Source organism: Pyricularia grisea (assembly GCF_004355905.1).
Source record: "Pyricularia grisea strain NI907 chromosome Unknown Pyricularia_grisea_NI907_Scaffold_7, whole genome shotgun sequence".
Lineage (NCBI taxonomy): Eukaryota > Fungi > Ascomycota > Sordariomycetes > Magnaporthales > Pyriculariaceae > Pyricularia > Pyricularia grisea.
This window is the reverse complement of record NW_022156720.1, coordinates 2,096,627-2,112,922: the sequence shown is the minus strand read 5'-3', so window position 1 is coordinate 2,112,922 and position 16,296 is coordinate 2,096,627. Positions and strand designations below refer to the sequence as shown.

The following is a 16,296-nucleotide window of genomic DNA, read 5'->3' as shown; positions in this document are numbered from 1 at the left end:
CATGGGGGACTGCCCCTCATCACTCACTAATTCCTGTGCCTATCCGCAAGGATCCATCCGGCTCTCCTCGCCTTTCTCTTTCTCTTCACTCTTGTCACCCCGAACAACAAGGCTGGGCGGCGTCTGGCAAGTGGGCCAAAATGCAAAAGCCGGATTAGCTTGCATTCACGTAGGTAATAGTTAATTGGATTTCATCTGATCGAAGCTTGGCCGACCGGCCTGTCTTTTGAGATGCCATCCCATTTTTGGACGTGTTCATCCGACGTCGTCGTTTTTTTTTTTTTTTTGTCCTGTCAAAACCGTGAAACACTAGGTCTAGAACTGGGGTCGCCTTTTTTGGAACTTTTCTTGAACCCTAAAAACTAAACCCCTCCATTTCCGCAGGGGGCTAGTTATTATTAACCAGCCGAAATTCTCGTGTATCAATTACCCTGCTCGAACCCTTATCCAGCCGGTGTACTGAACGAGAGGCGGTCAGCACCCGAAATTGGCACTGTTGGGATTTGCCTGTACGGATAACAGGGAGGACGGGAAGGTGAGAGACAGCAGGATCGACCATATTGCCATGGATTGCACGGCGCCCCATTGATCGTCAGTCGCGCGCGTTAGCTTGGCCGCGTCGAGCCTGGCAAAACGAATACGTCGTAGAGTCAGTCAATGTTGAAAAGCTCTAGAATTAGACCTAATCTTTTTTTGTTTAGCCAACTTGTTCATGCCCTTAGCATGGATTTGATATTGTGATTGTTTACATTACGACACCAAATGCATGTACTTCGTATGTATTTTTGGGCACAGCACAGCCAGCATCATTTACTCCACAAGTCGCGCGTTATTCCACCTATGCCTGGTATTTCGAGGGTAATTGGCCAAGTTCCAGGTGCGTTCGAAAATCAAACCCCTCGTCGCCAGGTAAGGTAAGGTAGCTATACATTGCGGCCCTTGGGCAAATCTCATGCACCATGCACTGTACATACGTGTCTATGCAATAAAGGCACAGCTGCCAAGTCAGGGACTCATGGCGGATATGCAGCCTCATCTCGGAGGCAGTAACAGCAGCAACGGGCGAGAGACGCATGTTTGCGCACGTAAGTAAGCAGCAGGAGGCTGCATGTCCAGGCCCAGAGGCAGGGTCTTTGGACTACCTTACCTACATACAGCACTACTACATCGTACATAGTAACTCCGTAGCTAAAACAGGTACTGATGGGTCTGCGGGCCTGGACTTCCAGAACCCTCCATGCGCCCGTCGGCCCAGCTCGAACGTCTGGTAGACATTTAACGTTGACAGTACGGAGTATGGCTGGCTGGGTTCGGTGTTTTTTTTTTTTTTTGGTAGGTCGCCAGGTGGGTGGGGAAGGAATTAGTGGTCTCCAGCCCGAATGATGCCCAATATCTGGAAGCCTATTCAGATCTGATCTGATTTGGTTTGATTGATTTGGTCCCATCCCGATAACCGGGTATGGTTTTCAAGGTCAGGGCCTTTTTCGCTCGGTCTTAGAAAAAGATGTGGCGGCGACCTTGACAGGATAAGGACCCTTACGGAATACTCCATAAAATTTGCCTAGAGCCTCAATGAAAGATGAAAAAAATTCTTCAGCGCCCTTACAACGAAAAAGTAACCTTGCAGGTAGCATAAAATAGAATGAAGCTTTTGAAGACGAAAAATAAATATCGGAAAAGGAAATATCGGGTCAACCAGTGGCTGGGGACAGTGCCCCGCCCAAGTGCTGCTTCACCGCTAGAACGTCGTCACCACACAGGAGGCAAAACACCATCTCTAAGCTGGCGGGAAGCTATGACTAGAGAGACGAAACCAAAAAGATGGAGTGAAGAAAAAAAATGAAACCAAAAGAGGGGTGAAAAACAAACAAACAAACCGTTCCCTGCCATGCCTTGATGTGTTGTCACAAAACCCAATCAGGCCTCATCGCATTGGCTCACATTAATTCTTTGCAAATCTTCTCCAGCCTCTCCCGAAAAGTACCCTGTCCGCCTTGTGGGACCCCTTCAACCCGATGCCTCCCGAGTTGCCTGGCAGCATGTAAGTCACAGACACCGCGGGCTTGACCGCTCCTTGGGCGAGTCTTTCTGGTACACTCTTCTTTTTTTCTTGGGTAGATTTTTAAATTGATTTACGCATAGTATGATGCAGAACCAGTTAACTGACTGAGCTTACGACAAAGCGCACGCGTGGTTTGGACAGGCTAAGCAAGGGTCACGTCACAGCACTGTCCTTCGATGTCCGAGTGTCGCTAAAGAGCCGCGCGACTGTGTACAAGGCGTTGGCGCTCTGGGCTGTGATCTCTTGGTGGATTCGCCCGATCTGGACAACTGCACAAGCCGGATTGAGCCGTTGGACGGTCGGCCGGTCTTTAGGGAGATATTCGCAGCAGCCTGATCACCAAGGCCCTTCCTTACACTAGGTATATGTCCACATGGGCTGTGCAGGAATGTGTGCTTTCGCGGTTAAGTCAGTACTTGAGACGGCGTTGAATGTGATGCTAAGTGTAGGTACGGAGTAACACAGGTCCCAGCATTTACTCTGTTTTAGCACATGGTGATTGGATTGCTATGGTTAACAGGCTGGCAGGGTCGTCAGTCAGCAAAGGGGCTCAAAAGTAAAAATAAAAAGAAAGCAGCCTCGTTGCTGACTGCAGGATCCAATTCTAGGCAACGCTAGCGCCATTGCTGTGGCTTGTCAGGGTCCGAATTGAAGCGAACAACGCACAGTACCCGAGATGCTGGCCCTATGAAAAAGCTCGTCGTACTCCGTATTCCTGTATCGTACATTTTGCGACTTTTTGATTGTATAGTTAGGTAATTAGTTAACCATCAGATCCCACATGAAATTCGATATGGGCACCGGAAATCGTACCGGAATTGTAATCCTTTTGGTGGTTTGGCTCTTGCCCCTGATGACCTAACTCACGTTTCATGACTCCTCCTCCTTCCACGGTCAAGTGGACAGCGCGCAGCGCCTCAATGTCATCCGCGCCTTGTCAGCATTGTCTAAAAAAAAAGAAGCACTAAAGAAAGATCCAGTGAATAGATAAACTAAGCAATAGCACCAAATGATTTGAACAAAGTAAGAAAATACACGCTTTTTCAATCGCGCCGTCTTCACCGCCATCAAAAAGTTCTTCTCTTGCTTCACTTTCTCTTGACCTGATTTTTTTTTTTTTTTTTGTTTTTTTTTTTCGATTGTCATCCTATCGCCGATAACGTGCAGCGTCTCGGCATCTCCAAATTCCGCCCTCAGCTTTAGGCACATCGGACGAGACGTGCACTTGGGTTTAGTCTGTGTGTGCCGAGTACCGGCCTCACAGAAACCAAAGTCGTAGTTCGCTTCGAGTTGCGGTTGATGTCAACTCAAATCCAACAATTCTCGAATCTCGATACTTTTCTCGACCGAAAGCTTGAAGATTGAATCGAACAGCTACGAAAAACTTGCTACTACTGTCAACTTGTCAACGAGCCTTTCAAACCCAACTCAAAAATACCAGACGAATACGGGGAGATCCAGATCCATCCACGTGATCGGCCGCGTCACGCTGCAATCACGTGTCTCCCCCTTTTGAAGCCTTAGCAACCCAACAAGTCATCAAAGACAAACAATGGTCGCCCAGATGACGATCGAGGTCTCGTACCCTCTCCCACCAGACCTCCCACCATCTGCCGTGCTCGCCGCCCTGCACACCTCGTACGAGCCGCTGATGAAGCCTCACCCATTCCAAAAGGGCTTCAAGCGGCGCCCGCTCTCGGTCGACGAGGTGGTGGATGACCCCTTCTTCCGCGCCGACGGCCGCAAGCTCGAGTCTTACGAGGTGTCGGACCGCATCCCCATCCTGCCGGGCGTGCACAAAGACATCACCGTCCCGGCCGTCTTTCAGAGCTTCGACGGCGGCGTCAGGTGCCGCGCCGACGCACCCGGGGGCGTGCGCATCTGGAGTGTATACGAGCCGAGGAAGGCTGCTCCTGCTGCTGCAGGTGGCGAACCGGGTGGTGCCGGGTACGAGCTGCACGAGACTGCTGTCATTGAGTGCAATGCTATCTTCAAGCGGTTCGTCGCAAAGAACTTTGAGAGCTCGCATCGTGAGAACCTCAAGGGCATAGTGGGACTCCTCGCAGATATGTACAGGAAGGGGGAGAAGTGAGATGTTCTCACCGGGATTTGAATATTGATTTCTTTCTGCATATTGTTTTGTACTTCTATTTTATTTTATTTCTTACCATTTCTTTTTCTTCTTTGGCTTGCCAAAGAATGTATTCGCGCCAGCATGTTTGGTTTGAGCTTGAGCATTGTTATCTCGATTTCAGGCGTCGCAAGGGGTTTTGGAGTCTTTTGTTTTGGGGTTCTCCGCAGAGAAGGCATGTTTCATTTACTACTCTGTTATCTTGCCCTGTGGGCATCCATTCATATCCATAATTTAGGATTGGTGGCTGTAATCCACCCTGACATCTTTGTGGACTTCTTGGAATTATATTACTCCTGTTGCCCTCATTCCAGCAATGGCCCTGTTAGCCTTCAGACTTGGGCCATCACCTTCCCACGTCCCCATTCAGGCGACATGGTATACCAGCTTGCGGCCACTGACCGTCCAGTCCCTCAAGGCCTGGATCCCCACGAATATATTCTCCAATCCCTTGCCACCTCGATCAGCCTCTTGCCTGACAGGCTTGATCTTACCCTGGGCGAGAAGCTCCTCGGTCAACTTCCAAAAGACCTTTCCGAACTCGTAATCCTCCTCCGAGGCTGGTAAATGCTGCCCCAGCTTATACAGGTCCTCCCCAAACGTCGTGTACGCAATCTTGAAGGTGGGCCCGTCGACGCCCGGGTTGACGCCCTTGACGACCTCTGCCTCCACCGGCAGCAGGACGCCATACTTTGCGCCGGGCTCGTCGCTGTCCAGCGCCCTTGCGCAAGCCTGCGGGGTCCCGTCGCGCGCGATGCAGTCCCAGCAGAGGCGCAGCCGGCCGCCCGTCGATTTGCGCACCTCGTCCACCCAGGTCGGCGACGAGTGGTCGTACACCTCGTCAGCCCCGAGCGACTTGAGGTACTCGTGGTTCCGCGGCGACGCCGTCGTCAGCACCTTCAGCCCAGAGAGCTTGGCGTACTGGATTCCCAGCACGCCCGTCGCCGTGCTGCCGCCGTAGATGAGGATCGGGGTGCCGGCCCTGGCTGCTATGGCATCGGCGTCGTTGGGGAGTGGCAGACCCAGGGCCTGATAGAGACCTTGGCCCTAATGATGTTGCGAGATTTGAATCAGCTTTTGTTCGATGGGGTGAAGGAAAGGAAACAACCTCAAAAATGACATCACTTGGTTTAACTCACCACTGTAGAGACGCCAACACCCAAAGTTGCAGCTTGCTCATCCGTCATATTGTCTGGAATCTTGCATGCAATGCCCTCCTTGACGGCTATGTACTCTGCAAACGCACCGTCTTCGATATTGGAGGCATTTCTGTCGTGCGGCAAATCAGCCCAATATGTCAATCATGGCCCGGGACCTGTCCGACCCGGCAAGGACCCAATAACAAGAGAGAGCAAGTAGAAAGCATGAGAGAAGGGGAGGAAAAGACTCACCCTCCTTGGACCCATCCAGCGATCCTATCACCCGGCTTGAAATTGCTGTTATTGCCAACCTGGACGACCACGCCGGCATAATCACACCCGACACGGCTCCCGGGCTTCGCACCTTCATCATCGAAGACAGTGTGAGGGTCGGTGGGATTCCTATGTCGGTTGGGGAGACACCTTGAAGTCAGGTTCCTGGCCATTTTGAGACACAACAAATCCGCCGCTTCTTTCTGAGCAAGGCACAAAGGCATATAATAATTCTTTTTTCTTTTCGAATTTTGCATTTGATACTTTTCTGTTCATGGGGGTCGGGGATATGGAAAGTGACGCCTCGAAGGAGTCCCAAAAAGAATCACTTACAGCGCAACCACAGTCGTCTTGACCAGTATGTACCCGTCCCGGAGCTTGGGCAACGCCACCGTCTGCACCTCGGCCTTGCCCGGCTCGGTTTTGATGAGCGCTCTCACTGTTGCTGGGATAGACATTCTTGAAATATATTGATTTGACGTTCTGTTTGATATGGGTTTTAACTTCTCCACAAGACCAAGGGAGATGGCAAACGAGGTGAGTGGGATTTTCTTTGGTTTGAAAAAAAAAGAGAAGAAGACTGGTTGACTATTTAAGTCCGATCTGGTCACAGGTGACCAACGGCGATGTAAGCGGTGATGATTTCAAGAGGGGCCAGGGCGAGCCCCCTTTTTTTTGCGGGAAATATTTAGTATAGCTTGCTAGCGAATGAGCGAATGGATACAATTGTGGATCTTTGGGTCAAGTTGGCTGGTACTGACGGATTAGTAAGAAGGATAGAAACAAGAAGATATCCCAAGGAGATATATCATCACCGGGAAGATGGTGGCCTTTATCTATGTATAAGCAGCCCTGCTACTACTGTGTGTGTGCGTGTGTGTGGGTGGGGTGTAAGTACCCATATTTTACTGCGCATCAGGATTGGTAAACAAGAACTTAAGCTCATGATGGCCGAATAGTATAACTCAACTTATATTTAGCATCCTTAACTCAAGTTTCCTTTTTCAAGTTCAACTACCTTTTCAGTCATCTTCAACTCAATGTTTTTTACCAATCCTGCCATCTATCGAGATGCCGTTAAGTTGGTAGATACTACGAAGTCGCATTCACTGCATTAGGTACCCTAGTATCTGATTTGAAATAGCCTGGACCTGACATCAAAGACAATCCATCAAAATGGGGTAATATTGAGCTACATATGCCAAACATAGTCGGGTCGTCGGGTCTGGATTTGTAATACCTTCATGCCAGGCCCACAACATCCTTGAACAGTCAAAGCAGCCGAACTCATGGTGTTCTGTTATCGGCAATGGATTAATGTATTTGTAAGTGCTCGGACTTGAAACTCGCCTTGATCCTCGCCATTAAATCCATTATATCCGTGTGGCCTTAACTATGAATGCAATCCAAGACATAACGCACATTACACAGCAAACATTAAATTGGAAAAGTTGGCTTGTCGAACCCCTCTTTCTGAGCAGAACCAAAACATAACCTTTCACAGCCAGGCGGTACATGTATGCAGAAAATGGCTCGAACAGGATTGGTATCTCTGTGGCATTCCAAGAAATGCCGTCTATATAAAAAAGATCAACAACGGGACAAACGCGAGAAAAAGGTATAAGAGGTAAATGGAATCCGAGCCCCGCAAAAGTACATAAGCAAACCATCAAGGTCGTTATGCTCAGCCAGGGCAAACCACCCAAAACAAAGCTTAACAAACAATAAGAAAATAAAGGAACAAGGAATCGCAGATCCGTGGAACCATCACAGGGGGGTATCAAGCCCTCTCGAGAATTCGCAACCAGGAATGGCTGAGAGCTCCACAATGCTAAAAAAAAAATCAAACATCGTTATCCAAACGTAAAATGACCGTCCAGGTACTGTAGGCATCAGAGTAGTCGTAAAATAGAACAATCCCGCCGTTCGTCAAATGTCTGAGCGTATCCAGGCATTTCATGTCAAATTGTCATCAAGACTAGCGTCCGCCGTAGTCACTTGCGTATCCCATCTCGCCAAAACCCTCGTTCATGCCGCCTTGACCAAACCCGGTTCCGGGTCCAGACACATATCCGCCATCGTCGGCATCGTCGTAATCGCTGGCATCAAAGCTACTGCGTCCTGAAATGTCATCCTCGATGCCAGATCCGCCGTCGATGCCACCACCGGCTGTGCCCCAGTTCATCTGAGCAAGGGCGGGGTACTGCGCAAGAATCGCGGCCGGTAATGAGTAATTACCAGCAGCGTCGACTGGATATCCGGTGTTGGGGTCGATTCCTGGAGGCGGCATCATCATGTGCTGTTGATGTTGCGCCGCCTGCATGTGCTGCTCCTGCCAGATTCTTTGCCGTTCCATGATCTCCTCATCCAGTAAAGGCTTGATGCAAATACGACCTGCCTCAGACCTGAAATGCCTACCCAACGCATCGGCACGGGCAAATCTTCTCCCACAACCCCATTGACCACCGGCTTTAAGATCGCCCTTGCAGACAAACTTTTTCTCTCCAGAATGCAGGCCTTCGTGCCTTTTCCGGTCGTGCTGCCTAGCAAATGCCTTACCACACACCGTACATACGAATGGCCTCTCGTCGGTATGAGTACGCAGATGACTCCTAAGGTTGTAGGCTCTAGTGAACCGTTTCGGACACAATGAGCACTGGAATGTTGCGGGGTGTTTCTGGACCCGCTTCGGCCCGCCGCCCGCCGCAGTCCCGTCTCCACTGCCTTGAGCGGCGAATTCAGGGTCCGCCAGACGTAGTGCCATGACGTTATTGGGCACTGCAGAGGTGGATTGACGCCTCTTATTTGGTGGTATCGAGCGATCTAGTGGTGACAAGGAGCGCGACGAGTCTCTTGATGACAGCCCTGGGCTGGGAGACAAGCTGGCTGTACCAAGAGGTCGCGGAATAGGCGCGGTGCTTCCATTGGCGTAAGGGTCCGTGACAGCACGTGGACGGTTTCTCACGCGTCCTGAAGTATAAGCTTTCATGTTAGCATCGATTCATTCTCGCCGCGACAAGTGGATGCTTAGCCACACCAACGCAGCAAAACAAGCAGGAACCCCACTAACCTCTATCCGGCGGGGTCAGCGCATCAGAGTCCATCATCGGTCGGCCCTCAAAGTTTCTCAGGTTGGTCGGCGCATAATCGATATTGATGGTCGGCGCCGACATCTGTGCCAAGCCATGCTGTGGCAGTTGAGGGAAGGCCTCGGAGGACTGCAGGGCAATCTGGGGGGTGCCAAAGCCATTGTTCTGGCCTTGAAGCATGAAGCTACTGTTGGGTTGGGTCATGTCGGGCAATTGCTGTGGCAGGACCCTCGGGGAGATTGCTGGGCTGTGCGACGGACTCCTGCCTCTTAGATCAGGGCTGTGAGAAGGCGGGGGATCGGCGAGACTAAAGTTACCAAGACCGTGGAGCTCCTGGTATAGACCAGGCGTATCGACGGGCCGTTGCATCGGGCTATGTTCGATATGATCAAAGCTATCATGGCTGACAAGGTTGGGCGATGGAGCGACGGATGACACATCCGAGTACTCTGAAGGGGTGCGCCTGTGTCCCTGAAACTGAGTACCGCTCCAGTCGACCTGTCCTGGTAGCAGAGCCGCCTCAGGACCTAGCGAGGCATTCCGCGAGTGACGGCTGGGCGGCGATGAGAACTGGTGCTGGTTGAATGACGGGGACTGGTGGGCAGAGCCGGGTTGATGCGGTTCCGGCTTCAGATGGTGGGGAGGTGTCGGGCTATGGTGAACTTGGGACGTGCTCATATTCAGGTCTGGGGTGCTGAGTTGGGGTGGCTGCTGCTGCTGCTGATTATCGCCCGTTACAAATAAGGGCGTGCTGAGCTGTTCTGTTGTTGCGGGAGGGAAAAGAGAAAAGTCAGAACCGCCAAAGTTGGTGTTATTATTCAAGAATTCTTGTGAATATCCTGACTGGGCCTGGTTGTTGGTGTCAAACGGCTGAGTCGCGTCGAAGGGAGAGGGGGGTAGCTGGCCCTGGCCTGGGAACGTTTGAGACGGCTGGGGGTTGAGGAAGTCGCTGGGATTGGGGTTGAAGCCCGAGAAAGACTGCGAGTGGTCGATAGCAAGCCCGAGACCAGTATGTTGGGGGCTCGAGAATGACTGAGGCGCAGGCGACGGCGAGTGGCTTCTTATATGAGGCTGCGGGTGTTCCTGGTGTTGTTGCTGGAAAGCAGCGACAGTACTGGCGGCTGACGGCGACCGAGCGCGCCCGGGATCCGGGTGGTGCTGCAACTGATCCATGGCGATAGGTAGGTAGGTAACTCTATGTGGTGGTAGTGGGTGGTGCGATTTGGTGCCGCGCTGTGCTGTGCTGTGCTGTGCTGCGCACCGTAACTGTTGGAATGGATGGGCGTAAGGTGTGTTTCGGCGCTGTGCAAAGCGGGCTCACCAGAGGTGATGACGGAGAAGTCGCGCGCGCACACAGCGGAGCAAGAGCTTTTGCCTATTCTTGAGGTTGGAACCTAACCTGCACCAGACGCAAAACGCGGGCGGACGAAAATGGGCCAGGCAAGACAAGACTCGACCAAGACGAGGCAGAAAACGAGTCAGCCTTCGTGGTGTGGTGGCAGTGCCTAGCGGGTGTGGGGGGCTGTGTATTTTGGCGAGCTGACAGCAGGGCAAAACCAATCAAATCGGTCCCGGGGTTGGCAGGGAACTGCCCGCGACGATGGGAATAGAGAAGCCGTGTTTGGGATAGAGAGGCAAATCCCGTGGTCGGCCTCGAGTAGGGATGGTGGAGAAAACAAAGTGATGTATGATATGATTATTTATCAATGCGATTTGAATTTAACGTAGATAAATGCGATCAGGTACGCTGCGATACAATCTTGTCTTGACTAAGGTAGCCGTTGCGACAAGCGCCCGATTCGAGGGGTTGTGGTGGTGGATTAAGATCCGCAAGCAAAAAAATGGAGGAGGAACCTTAAAGTTGCTGGGTGGGCTGGGACGACCTGTTCAAGCTGGTGCAGGTATGTACTTGTAGGCAAGCAGACAGGCACGTACCTATGACCAGCGCAGTATGCGGTAGGGCACGATTGGTCGAAACACGGCCTGTGGGTGGAGATCTACCAAATTGGAAATTGAGGCAACACGCCAGGTCACTTTCAATTGATGATGAGCAGCAAGAAAGTGGGTGGATGCGTGCCTTTTCGGTTCTACCAAATACAACCAGACGTAATTGTGCCCGACAACCCTGGATGACGGATTTTTAGACCGGTAGCCAGTGATCTGATTCGTACTAAATATTTACCAAGCTACCTAGGTAGGTGGGCAGATATTTCACAACGGCGGCGGCTGCCGGGCTAACGTTGGTCGAGGCTACGGAGTACAAAGATGGAACTAGGCAGAAGCAGTTATTTTTGGTACTGCAACTAGCAAATTCGCGTGTCCTGTGTTGAGTGGGTTAGATCTACTACCTACACCGTATGGGTTCTATGCATGTACACCGTTATTTCTTTTTGTTGTTATCTTGCAATGGGAAGTGTACAACCAATTTATTTTCTTGGCTGTCGCTTGTTTGCCTTGACCCTGAATGTGACAGCGTCAGTGCCAGTAAAAGATTTAATTCATTAAGCCGGTTTCAGAACAATGTGTTTCTGCTAGGTCAGGTCCTTGGATACCTACTGTACATACCTACCTTAGGTGTTTCTACCATAGAAGGATATTTTTAAATCTTTTGAACTCGCACAAACATCCTGGCATCCTGGAATTACGGTGATCATCTTCTGGTGCCTGCTTCCAATTCGTGAGCTGTGTAATGCTCGCTCCTAGGTAGCTTGACAAGCATAGTTGTACGCCGAAACTAGATCAAGTCAGGGACCGGACGACGGGTCGTGTCGTGATATCACCTAGGATGACACGGAGGCAGTGTCGGCGATAATGGTTCGTTGTCAGGAACAAGAGGGGTGCGGACGATTGCATGAGAAAAAATCAATCATTAAATTGATGGTTGCACCGAGACGTCTCGAAGAATTCCATGGTAATATACTGCGTGGTAGTTGTAAATTTCTCCCTGTTTTAGTCAAGATATTGTACCGCGTAAAAACATTCAATCACTGTCCATGTCCAAGTCCGCAACATTCGATGAACTTTTATACTGTACAGTACATGGGAGTATACAGTACCGTGGATTGTTGGCCGAGACTTGCCAGGGTGGCACTGGATATAACATGAATATGATACGGAGAACTTACTCCGTCCTTACAATGAAAGGGTAGCAAAGAAAACATCAAATCGGTCGGTCTCGCTGAGATCGACCTGCCTGTCTACTTTTCTCGCTGCGCTTGGCCATCTCTGAAACTAATCGTACAGAAACAGAGTGGTGAATGATTGCAGCACAGTTTGCGCCCATGCGACAAGGAATTTATGCACTGTGTGTCCCTCGCGTCGAATAGCTCATTTGCGCTCGAAGTTTGGCAGTTACCGAGGTGGGTACCTACCCAAGCTACCCTCCGCAACAAGGTCCCTCCACGCTGGTGGTAACTTGGCTGCTTGGGGGAACCCCACCAGAGGATACGATATTCCGTACCAAAGGTACTCCGTTGGGTTTAACGCGATACATCTTTTTCACCGACCTACTACTATTAGCAGACAAGGTTTCCTTTCATTACAAAAGACCATCATCGATCATACGGTAGAGTTTAACAAACCGGCGAGGAGTTCCAGGAAAGAGGAAACAATCCGATATTTTTGCACAGAATTATAATGTCTACTCCTTTCGGTTCATTCAACAGCCGTCGCCTCGCACAGCATTAACCCCTCCTCATCGATCCATATCTCAACCATCGTCTCACATCATCCATGGTTTTGACGGATTTCATCCAATCAAACCCGGCAACATGTGACGGAAATAGATTAACAAGCTTGGCTCCAGTTAAAACTGTTGATCAACCAAGTCTACTTTGTAGCAAGCGGACCCGAAAACTCACCAGCAAGCCAGGTACGCAACATTTTGTATACGTGGTACAAACTATCTACGGTGCCGGTTTGCTACCGATTGTCGGTAAACACAAGAGGCTTGCTCAAGGTTTTCGCCCGATTGAAAGTAACTGCACGCTACAGACAGGCTAGGTTGGATCGAACGGGAGGCTGTGCTTCGGGGCTGTGCTACTCGCGGGCCGTGCTACAATGCCGCCGCTGATGGTGATCACAACCCGACGGGGGGGGTGCGAAGCCATCCATGTACTGTAGCCCGATGACCAAGAACCTGCAGATTGGTAGACGTCGGCAGTCATAGGGCTGCGGTGAACCTTAATGCTCCTTATCCCTCGTTTGTCTGAAATCATTTCCATTCCTTCCAACTGGACTCACATCCACACCCGTTAGCGTGCTGTTGAACCCCAGTTGTGGGGAGAGTGAGCCAAGCTCACGACACACCTAGTTCGCCGAACGGTTGCGTTCCGAAGCGAAGATGCCCGGGGTTGTATTCCGTGTGACTTTATTTTCCCAATGAGAATTACAACTCTTTCGAGGGCATTGGGTTACCTGACCAATACCACCATAACACTGCCATAACTAGCATCAATAGTTGCTGGCTTTTTTTTTTTTTTTTTTTTTTTTTTTTTTTTTTTTTTTTTTTTTGAGTGGAAAAGTCAGCGAGTCCTCAAGTGAACAGGGGCAAATAAACAAAATACATATGTTACAAAATATGGAGAGCTACACAGACTTGGGTATACAACCGAAAAAAAAGACAGACACCTTTGGATGTCGTCTGTTGTGCCAAAACAACCAAATGCTTTCTTCTTCTTCTTCTTCTCTTCGAGTCAGTCATTTTCTTGCGTGGTGTCAAAATTTTCAAACAGAAACCTCCTTCCCAATAATCTCCTTTCCGACAAGATCCTTTGCGATAACCTCGTTGCCAATAACCTCTTCCCGCTCGAACCCTTCTGGCCGTGATGCTGCAACAGGCCGCGGCCTGTTATTTTTGTAGTCGCTGACGAACGGGTTAGGGTCCTCAACTTGGTTCAGATTACCGAGGGTGTGATGGACACCACGATGGTTCGCCTAGGAGAAACGATAACATCAGCATACTGTTTCATACTTTATGGATAATTTGAGGCTAACATTAATAACCGGGGGAAAAAAACTCACCTCGTCGGCTCGGATGTACAACAATAAGTCTCGCATCGTCCTGTGGCCCTCTGGCATGCGCCAGTACGACACGGCAATTTCTGGAACCTGGAACTTCGGATCGGACCACTTGGGCAGGTCCCCCCTCTCCAGCTCTTCTATACTCCTAGTATACGTGTGGACGGCCTCCTCCTCGAGGTACCCGACGAAGCGGTGGCAAATCTTGGGGCTGATGAGGTACGCGACGAACATGGCGTTGAAATAGACGCCCTGGGCGCCGATGATAAGTATCTTCATGAGCCAGCCCGGCTCGCACATCTTGAGAAAGGTCAGGAGGTGCATTCGCTCGTTGTAAGCCTCCTCGAGCAGCGTTTCGATCCAGCCATTGTCGCGCTTCAGGCGCCTGAGCGAGTGGAGGTGTCGCAGCATGCCGGCCACCATGCCCGGAACCGCTGCGATAGATTCGAGGAAGATGAAGCGACTGAGCCATTGTGCTTCAGTCAGGGGCTTGGCTGCCACGATTGACGTTGTCGGACTGCCCTTGTTGATTTGTTGCTGCTCCGACGAGAGACCTGAGACTTTGTCCATGCCCCAGCTATGCAGAAGAGCCTGACTGTCAGTTTTACTTTCTTTTCGTTGCTATTATAGCAGATTGATGACTACAAAAAAATATAGTTCTTACCGAGATATGCGGACGAGACTCCAGGCAAACTTATCGCCGAGAGTCTTAGGCTTTCGGTGGCCGGGGACGACATCCACCATCTCCTTCTCCGTCAGGCCGTGGTGCGGCCATGTTGGCGGTGTCTGGCGGATATGCTCTGTCTCCTTGACCGGGAAAAAGTCACGGAGCTGCGCGGAGCTCGTGGTGGAAAAGAGGCGAGGTGAAGCGACCAGACGAGGCAGGCTTGTTGAGTATACAGAAGAGGCCTGGTGGAACAGAGCAGGCGTCACCACTTTGGAAAGGTGTGTGAACTGCTTTGCTGAGCAAAGCTTGTTATTGACCTGATGAACAAGCATCAAGACGGTATGTCAACGTTCGTCTGATAAACGAAGTAGTAGGGTGAGATAAGTAAGGTAGGTAAGGTAGGCAGGTAGTAAGTAGGTGGGTGAGCTTGATATATGGTGCATGTGCCTCAGGATAAGCAAAGCAGTCATCCGTCAGCTACGGGCCTTTATTGCCTTTATATCAATTGGTGGATTCCATATTGGGGTGTAAGCACCATGCAGTGGAATGCGCCGTGGAACAAAGACGTCAAACAATCATATGCCTAGCCCTTCCTCACGAATAGAGACCGGGTCTAATTACGAGGCCTACCATTGCCAAACGAAAATGCAACGGCGCCAATTGTGTATACATGCTAGCGACACCGGGAAGAGACGAGACGACGTTGTCGCAAAGCCCGAGAGCCAAGGCTGTACGGAGTCCTGAGTCCTGATTCTGGGCTTGCAGGAGTATTAAAGTAAGGTCAGCTGAGCATAATCAATGGGGGTTGTAGGGAGCTAGGCGATGGACGGTGATTGGGAGTCGGGATTTGTCGGGTCAGATTATAAGGTGGCACAGCAGTCCTATTGCATGCCAGCGCAACACAACAACTTGGCCTGGCAAAGCCTGGATGGTTCAAGTTTGGGTCTGAGCAGAGCCGCCCTGCCCATCCCGGATGATTTTCGTCCACCCTGTTGGTGAGTTGGATGACTCCGTATTTTCCACTTGTAGGGCTGAAATCGCCCAATTTAATATTAGCGTATTGCCTCAATGAGTGTGAGTGAGTCAACTCGCTGAAGTAATTACAGAAAAAACCCCGAGTGGCGCCACTGGAAATTATCAAACAGATAGATTTGAATATTTGCCATTTGCCCGATATTTTGACGCCAAATATGGGCATCCATGTAGTCAAGATAGGTACCTTAGCTAGCTATAGAGGAAAGGGAGCTTGGCTGACGCTGGCCGTATCCACAACAAGGCGATGTTGGATTATCTTGCTGGCGGCTTCTGTCGATTATAGGCAACATCGCAGATGTTTCTCCTTTGAAAGTCTCTGCCTGGTTGTACAGTAAGTGCGTTGAGCCCTGACACAATCAAGTGGGACTGTCCAAGCTCTTGGTATTTATTTCTTTTTGGCCTTGCCTCCGGGTATGGGATGCAAAGATAAAAAAAAGAGCCATGACTTCTTCGTCGTGTTTTGAACCCCTTACATAGTTCGGAAGTCACTCCGGTATGAGGTCAAAGACGGCCCATGTCGTTAGCGCTTCCGTGAATGAAGGTCTGGGCCCGCATGCATCAAGCATCGTCCTTCGACTAAACGGTTGCCTACCACTTAGGCGTAGTTAACATATCCAAATATATATGTAAGTCAAGCTCAATTTGCACTGTTAACTATGTCAGTTGGTCACGGTTGCAACAGAATTGACTTTCTTGGCTTGCACAGTTTGGTTTCGGCAACAGTCTTATTGCTCACATCAATACTTGACTCTGCAAAGTGCTGCAACGATGTCAATCATGCATGCGACAAGCTGACTGACATTTGAACAAACCAAGGAAATTGAGAGATGGAGGTGCGTTCCATATCGTAGAATGGCGGCGAAAGAATGAATAGGATGATA

General features: G+C 50.3%; 5 protein-coding genes across 5 annotated transcripts; 2 read left to right on the top strand and 3 right to left on the bottom strand.

Moving 5' to 3' along the window:
- Window positions 1–2,017: 2,017 nt before the first annotated feature.
- On the top strand, window positions 2,018–2,663 carry PgNI_09634 (uncharacterized protein; the record flags this gene model as incomplete). Its single annotated transcript, XM_031129616.1, has 2 exons — window positions 2,018–2,041; window positions 2,184–2,663. Coding segments are annotated over 2 exons (264 nt in total), but the record flags the coding sequence as incomplete, so codon positions are not given.
- A 506-nt stretch (window positions 2,664–3,169) lies between these two features.
- PgNI_09632 (uncharacterized protein) lies at window positions 3,170–6,063 on the bottom strand (the record flags this gene model as incomplete). The annotated part of the gene is made up of 4 exons (XM_031129614.1): window positions 3,170–5,240; window positions 5,333–5,462; window positions 5,585–5,734; window positions 5,939–6,063. 4 exons carry the CDS (start codon window positions 6,061–6,063, stop codon window positions 4,560–4,562), a joined length of 1,086 nt encoding a protein of 361 aa, XP_030977857.1. The 3' UTR covers window positions 3,170–4,559.
- Window positions 3,615–4,154, top strand: PgNI_09633 (uncharacterized protein; the record flags this gene model as incomplete). Its single annotated transcript, XM_031129615.1, has 1 exon — window positions 3,615–4,154. The coding sequence occupies one exon, from the start codon at window positions 3,615–3,617 to the stop codon at window positions 4,152–4,154; it is 540 nt and encodes a 179-aa protein (XP_030977856.1).
- Window positions 6,064–6,922: 859 nt separating the features above from the next.
- On the bottom strand, window positions 6,923–10,723 carry PgNI_09631 (uncharacterized protein). Its single transcript, XM_031129613.1, has 2 exons — window positions 8,676–10,723; window positions 6,923–8,575 (listed from the first exon to the last, which is right to left on the bottom strand). The coding sequence occupies exons 1-2, from the start codon at window positions 9,865–9,867 to the stop codon at window positions 7,584–7,586; spliced, it is 2,184 nt and encodes a 727-aa protein (XP_030977858.1). The 5' UTR covers window positions 9,868–10,723; the 3' UTR covers window positions 6,923–7,583.
- A 2,520-nt stretch (window positions 10,724–13,243) lies between these two features.
- On the bottom strand, window positions 13,244–15,074 carry PgNI_09630 (uncharacterized protein). Its single transcript, XM_031129612.1, has 3 exons — window positions 14,378–15,074; window positions 13,717–14,290; window positions 13,244–13,629 (listed from the first exon to the last, which is right to left on the bottom strand). The coding sequence occupies exons 1-3, from the start codon at window positions 14,710–14,712 to the stop codon at window positions 13,420–13,422; spliced, it is 1,119 nt and encodes a 372-aa protein (XP_030977860.1). The 5' UTR covers window positions 14,713–15,074; the 3' UTR covers window positions 13,244–13,419.
- Between the last annotated feature and the right edge of the window lie 1,222 nt (window positions 15,075–16,296).

Bases quoted from the DNA above. Each gene is read 5' to 3' on its own strand.
- PgNI_09631 (XM_031129613.1), bottom strand. From the start codon at position 9,867: ATGGATCAGTTGCAGCACCACCCGGATCCCGGGCGCGCTCGGTCGCCG. The intron at 8,576-8,675 runs GTTAGTGGGGTT...CTTATACTTCAG, and splicing joins GCTGACCCCGCCGGATAGAG to GACGCGTGAGAAACCGTCCA.
- PgNI_09630 (XM_031129612.1), bottom strand. From the start codon at position 14,712: ATGCTTGTTCATCAGGTCAATAACAAGCTTTGCTCAGCAAAGCAGTTC. The intron at 14,291-14,377 runs GTAAGAACTATA...TCTTCTGCATAG, and splicing joins AGTCTCGTCCGCATATCTCG to CTGGGGCATGGACAAAGTCT. The intron at 13,630-13,716 runs GTGAGTTTTTTT...CGTTTCTCCTAG, and splicing joins TGTACATCCGAGCCGACGAG to GCGAACCATCGTGGTGTCCA.